General features: G+C 50.9%; 1 protein-coding gene across 1 annotated transcript; it reads left to right on the top strand.

Moving 5' to 3' along the window:
- Positions 1–3733: 3733 nt before the first annotated feature.
- LOC4331599 (MDIS1-interacting receptor like kinase 1) lies at positions 3734–7083 on the top strand. The gene has a single exon (XM_015773357.3). It carries the CDS (start codon positions 3852–3854, stop codon positions 6942–6944), a length of 3093 nt encoding a protein of 1030 aa, XP_015628843.1. The 5' UTR covers positions 3734–3851; the 3' UTR covers positions 6945–7083.

Genomic DNA, 7083 nt, shown 5'->3' with positions numbered 1-7083 from the left:
CAATTATAGATATCAAGGAATATGACCATATTTTATTAGCTGAAATTAGTGCAATTTGAACTATGATTCAAGCAGGAAGGAAAAAAACCACTAGTGATCGATGAGTAATGCCACACGATTAATAATGGCTCAATAATCTGCCGGCACGGAGAGAATTTTCAGAAGCTGCAAAGCGGAGGCACTTCACATGGCCCCCCATCTTAGCCCCACGCTGTCTCTCGCCAAGTCGCAATTAGAAAACGGAGAGGAGAGATAATACGAGAGAAGATGGAAGGCCATGTGTGCGTGCATGTGGGCTAGCGAAGCTAAGCTAAGCTAAGGCCGAGTTCAACCGAGTTGGAACTTGGAACGGAAGGGTGCCTGCATTTGTTGCAGTTGGTGGCTGCATCTTCTCCTGCATGATTGAATTTCGGCCACCGGCTAGTATGGCTTACACTTTCCTTGTTGCCTCTATCTTCTCACTCCTCTTCATAAATCATATTTTGTGTCTGCTTGAGCCAAACAAAGAGCACACAAATGCATCTTACATAACTGAATTACAAGAGGTAAAACGGCTGTGTCGTATGACTGAAAACAGCAGGGACTTCAGATTGTCATATGAATGAGCTGCTACATAACTCTTCAGTAACTACTACACACTGGATTTACCTTACTCGGAAAGCTGCAATTGCAGAGAATCCATTGGTATACTCCGTATCATGTATGCCTGCCAGGTGGGTCCAATAATTGTTTCCATTGCTAACATGGGAAGGTTCAGAGTTGGGCGAGTAATTGTTAGGATCATGTTGTTTGTTGTGTAATTCACCTACAGAGAAAGGATTAGTTTTTGCAGGATAGTACACTTCATAAAGGTAGAAACAGTTGGGTCAGTTGGGCTGACTTTTTGATGGGAGGACAAGGGTCCTGTTGCTGTTTGTACTTTTCAGTGCTTGTTTATAACCTGATGTCCCCCAGAGCAAAAGTATTACTAGTAGGATGGAGTATTTGCCACTGCTACATGACAACCAAACATATTTGACAGAGCAAAAGGTGAATTGTGTGAGAAATGTGTATCTTTATAGTTTATACCGTGCTGATGCATATTGTTCTTGCAGTTGCTTATCTGTTTGGCTTGTGCTCAATGTTGTGTAGTTGTTACTATAGTGGTTCCAAAACCTTTGGTGTAATACTAAATGGAATATTATAAACTGAAATTGCTTAGTTTGGTGCCCTAAGATATACAGTGCTGCTTCTGCTCTACTCCAGTTACTGCTTGTTATGATCCTAATTGATGTGTGCAACCTAGTTGATGTCCCTCAAGAGAAAAAGAACAGACGATCAGGTAAAATAATGCCATAGCTGAGCAAGCATAAGGTCAGATCATGCCAGCTTCATATTCATACCACCAAAGCGTAACATCAATCACGCCATCATAGCTATGCTTTCCAAGCACAAAAAGGAAAGATATCACACTATCTTTTTTTAAAAAGAAACATGTCTAGGGCAATGCTAATTGAAATTCTTGGACTTGCTTTGGTCTTGGAAACTATTGTAGTAGTAACAGAATAACGTTTACTGTAGTAGTAAGTAGTAACTCACTCCCAATCCCTTGTCAGAGGCATTGCTGCTTCCATATTCAGAGCAAAACATCCAAAAATAAACCTTACAAGTACAAGATTATGTACGTATTCTGTTAATGGTCAGATTCAGTATTTTTTCTAGATGGCAGGTCAATATTATTGCGTACAATGAAAAAAATATTTGAAGCGAACCCCTGTTGGTTAAGATCCCCAAATTTGACAACCTGGTCATGAAAACAGGAAACCAAAGCATGGCGTTCTCAAGAATCTAATCATCAAAAGAACAGGAGGTTCTTCCATGTGATGGAGATAATTGGTTTGGGTCTGGGCAACTTGTATACTGTGAACGCGCTTCTCTACCCCGAATACAAAGTTTGCTCTATGAATAAAGTAACAAAAAAACTTGCTCCATGAATTTTCCTTCATAATGAAGGCTGTGTTTAGATCTAAAGTTTGGATCCAAACTTCAGTTCTTTTCCATCACATCAACCTGTTATACACACACAACTTTTTAGTCACATCATCTCTAATTTCAATCAAAATCTAAACTTTGCGCTAAACTAAACACAACCTTCGGACTCTGACAACACAGCAGGTGAAAATGACAACGATTTATAACTCGTTGGACTCTGCAAATTCGGTTGCTGCTTGCTAGTGTTGTTGTAGTGATATATTTTCCTAGACTTTACACATATAATGTACACATGAAGCTTTGACAAAGTACAGCTTATAATTGTTTCACAAGATTACTGCTAAGTGCTAACGGTTTATTGTTCACTGGAATAGTTGATTCAGGAGATGATTAGAACCTTACCTGTAGAAGTTCTCACTACCGCCAAAGATCCTGCAGTAGCTAAGCATACTGTTGAGTCAGAAGATTAGAAGATTCTCATATCACTTTTTACTCCTGGGAGCTATTTATCAAACCTGGAAGAGAATCTTACAGTCCCTACAGGCTACAGCTCCACCACCAGGATCACTGACAAAAGTTCCATTCAACCTGCAAGATAAGAATAGCATACTAATTTTTGGTCAATCATTTGTTTAACACCAGGACACGCTTGCATCTCTACCCCTGCCTTCACTAAAATCTACTTACACATACTCACTACGTCCTAAAATAAAAAAAAAAGACAAAACCTGATTTCCGTGCCCAATATTTGACCGTCCGTTTTATTTGAAAAAATTATGAAAAAAAATTAAAAAGACAAGTCATGCATAAAATATTTATCATGTTTTATCATCTAACAACAATGAAAATACGAATTATAAAAAATTTTCATATAAGACGGACAGTCAAAGTTGAACACGAAAATCCATGGTTTGCCTTTTTTTGGACGGAGGGAGTATTCAACTAAAGTAATCTTGGCGTTAACCGTGCGTGTCCGCTTAGTAAAATTCCATTTGTTCAGACTACTGAACTATTAAGACCACCACTTGTGTTATCCCTTCTTTCTTTCATATATGATGGTTGAGTTTAACTGAATTTCTTAAAGCTTAATTTGTTCTAAAAGATGAAAATGGTGGAAAAAACTGCTTGCTGTCATACTTGAACATTGATCAGAACAAACTGAAAATTAGTATGTACCAATACGGAACACGGTAGAGTAGAAATATACTAGAATGAATGTGTACTCCTTTCAGGCCGTCGGCAATTGAACAGCAATTCCGTTTCATGCCCATACTTTAGAACTATGTATTATATCTGCAAAAACAACCATGTTATTGACACAACGAAAATAGGGAATCGGCTCCAATGAAAACTTCCATGTTCTGTGTTTACAATGATTGCAATTCTCGTTGTTTAAACCAGCAAGACAAAATTCTCTCTCCAATGACGAGTGATCAATCCCCTTTCGCACATTCTCTTAACCACATGGGCCATGTCTCCCGAAGCTCTCAATAATTCCAAGAGCATTTTCCAGCCTATGTCCATGCTCCCTCCTAACCTTTACACTCTCATACCGAGCTGTTGTTGTGCTATCCATGGCCCCCACAAGGCTCTACTAAACCATGCAGTACCTAACACTAACAACAACACACACACACTAGCACACCAATGCATTAGCATGCCACAAAGTAGTATTTTATTGTCTCCAAACACATAGATTAATGCATTAATCCAATCCTAATCATAGACATCCTCTTATATACCTTCCTACAAGTTTCCCTCCATTTCTCTATTGCTTCAAACAAGGCAATGAAAACACAAAACTAGAAACAGTGTGTGTGAGAGAGAGAGAGAGGGGCCAGAGGAGTGTAGAGGACAAGGGAGGAACAGAAGAACCGAGCATGACAAGTGCTAGACACTTGTTCTTCACCTTGTCCTTCTCCTTCTTGGCGCTCTTGAGCTGCATTGCCGTGTGCAATGCCGGTGACGAGGCCGCCGCGTTGCTGGCCATCAAGGCGTCTCTCGTCGATCCATTGGGGGAGCTGAAAGGATGGAGCTCTGCGCCACATTGCACATGGAAGGGCGTGCGCTGCGACGCCCGGGGCGCGGTCACCGGCCTCAACCTCGCCGCCATGAACCTGAGCGGCGCCATCCCGGACGACATCCTCGGCCTCGCCGGGCTCACCTCGATCGTCCTGCAGAGCAACGCGTTCGACGGCGAGCTGCCGCCGGTGCTCGTGTCCATCCCGACGCTCCGCGAGCTCGACGTCAGCGACAACAACTTCAAGGGCAGGTTCCCGGCCGGCCTCGGGGCGTGCGCCTCGCTGACGCACCTCAACGCGTCCGGGAACAACTTCGCCGGCCCGCTCCCGGCCGACATCGGCAACGCCACCGCGCTCGAGACGCTCGACTTCAGGGGTGGCTTCTTCTCCGGCGGCATCCCGAAGACGTATGGCAAGCTCCAGAAGCTCAAGTTCTTGGGCCTCTCGGGCAACAACCTCAATGGCGCTCTCCCGGCTGAGCTGTTCGAGCTCTCGTCATTGGAGCAGCTCATCATCGGGTACAACGAGTTCAGCGGCGCGATCCCGGCCGCCATTGGCAATCTCGCCAAGCTCCAGTACCTCGACATGGCGATCGGCAGCTTAGAGGGCCCCATTCCGCCGGAGCTCGGCCGGCTGCCGTACCTCAACACCGTTTACCTCTACAAGAACAACATTGGCGGCCAGATACCGAAGGAGCTCGGCAACCTCTCCTCCCTCATCATGCTCGACCTCTCCGACAACGCGATCACCGGCACGATCCCGCCGGAGTTGGCGCAGCTCACTAACCTGCAGCTGCTTAACCTGATGTGCAACAAGATCAAGGGCGGCATCCCGGCCGGCATTGGCGAGCTCCCCAAGCTCGAGGTGCTTGAGCTGTGGAACAACTCACTCACCGGCCCGTTGCCGCCGTCGCTCGGCAAAGCGCAGCCGCTGCAGTGGCTGGACGTGTCGACGAACGCCTTGTCCGGGCCGGTGCCCGCCGGGCTCTGCGACAGCGGCAACCTGACGAAGCTGATACTGTTCAACAATGTCTTCACGGGCGCGATCCCCGCGGGGCTCACGACGTGTTCGACGCTTGTCCGCGTCAGGGCGCACAACAACCGGCTCAACGGCACTGTGCCGTTGGGGCTCGGGCGGCTGCCGCGGCTGCAGCGCCTGGAGCTCGCCGGCAATGAGCTGTCCGGCGAGATCCCCGACGACCTGGCGCTCTCGACGTCGCTCTCCTTCATCGACCTCTCGCACAACCAGCTGCGGTCGGCGCTGCCGTCGAACATCCTGTCCATCCCTGCGCTGCAGACGTTCGCGGCGGCGGACAACGAGCTGACCGGTGGCGTGCCGGACGAGCTTGCCGATTGCCCGTCGTTGTCGGCCCTCGACCTGTCGAACAACCGGCTATCCGGCGCGATCCCGGCCAGCCTCGCGTCGTGCCAGAGGCTCGTTTCGCTGAGCCTCCGGAACAACCGGTTCACAGGGCAGATCCCTGCTGCTGTCGCCATGATGCCGACATTGTCCGTCCTCGATCTCTCCAACAACTTCTTCTCCGGCGAGATCCCGAGCAACTTCGGCAGCTCGCCGGCGCTCGAGATGCTGAACCTGGCGTACAACAACCTCACCGGCCCCGTGCCGGCGACGGGGCTCCTGAGGACGATCAACCCCGACGACCTTGCCGGGAACCCGGGACTCTGTGGCGGCGTCCTGCCTCCGTGCGGGGCAAGCTCTCTCCGGTCATCGTCGTCGGAATCGTATGACCTTCGCCGCTCACACATGAAGCACATTGCCGCTGGCTGGGCCATCGGCATCTCCGCCGTGATTGCGGCATGCGGAGCCATGTTTCTTGGCAAGCAGCTGTACCACCGGTGGTACGTCCATGGCGGATGCTGCGACGATGCCGCCGTGGAGGAAGAAGGGAGCGGCTCGTGGCCATGGCGCCTCACGGCGTTCCAGCGGTTGAGTTTCACCAGCGCCGAGGTGCTCGCGTGCATCAAGGAGGCTAACATTGTCGGCATGGGCGGCACGGGGGTGGTGTACCGCGCCGACATGCCACGCCACCACGCCGTGGTCGCCGTCAAGAAGCTGTGGCGCGCCGCCGGGTGCCCCGAGGAGGCCACCACGGTGGACGGGCGGACGGACGTCGAGGCGGGAGGCGAGTTCGCGGCCGAGGTGAAGCTCCTCGGGCGGCTCCGGCACCGGAACGTCGTGCGCATGCTGGGCTACGTGAGCAACAACCTGGACACGATGGTGATCTACGAGTACATGGTCAATGGCAGCCTGTGGGATGCGCTGCACGGCCAGCGGAAGGGCAAGATGCTGATGGACTGGGTGTCGCGGTACAACGTGGCGGCGGGCGTCGCCGCCGGGCTCGCCTACCTGCACCACGACTGCCGGCCGCCGGTCATCCACCGCGACGTCAAGTCGAGCAACGTCCTCCTCGACGACAACATGGACGCCAAGATCGCCGACTTCGGCCTCGCCCGCGTCATGGCGCGCGCCCACGAGACCGTCTCCGTCGTCGCCGGCTCGTACGGCTACATCGCGCCGGAGTACGGGTACACGCTGAAGGTGGATCAGAAGAGTGACATCTACAGCTTCGGTGTCGTCCTCATGGAGCTCCTCACCGGACGGCGGCCGATCGAGCCGGAGTACGGCGAGAGCCAGGACATCGTCGGGTGGATCAGGGAGCGGCTGCGCAGCAACACCGGGGTGGAGGAGCTTCTCGACGCCAGCGTCGGCGGCCGCGTCGACCACGTACGGGAGGAGATGCTGCTGGTGCTGCGGGTGGCGGTGCTGTGCACGGCCAAGTCACCCAAGGACCGGCCCACCATGCGCGACGTGGTGACCATGCTCGGGGAGGCGAAGCCCCGGCGGAAGAGCAGCAGCGCCACGGTGGCCGCCACCGTCGTGGACAAGGACAAGCCGGTGTTCACGACGTCGCCCGACTCCGGTTACCTATAGTAGAAAAGTTGGTTTTTCACCGGAGGATCTGACGTGACAGACGCGAATACTTGGCATTAGCGGACGTGTTTGTTTTTGTACCTATAGTTCTTGTAATCTGCTGCTACCTTTTTACATAGTTCTGATTTACATTTGGTCC

The sequence above is a fragment of the Oryza sativa genome, chromosome 3, assembly GCF_034140825.1.
Source record: "Oryza sativa Japonica Group chromosome 3, ASM3414082v1".
NCBI classification, from domain to species: domain Eukaryota; kingdom Viridiplantae; phylum Streptophyta; class Magnoliopsida; order Poales; family Poaceae; genus Oryza; species Oryza sativa.
Note: the sequence above shows the minus strand (reverse complement) of the source record. Positions and strands in the feature narration are given on the sequence as shown.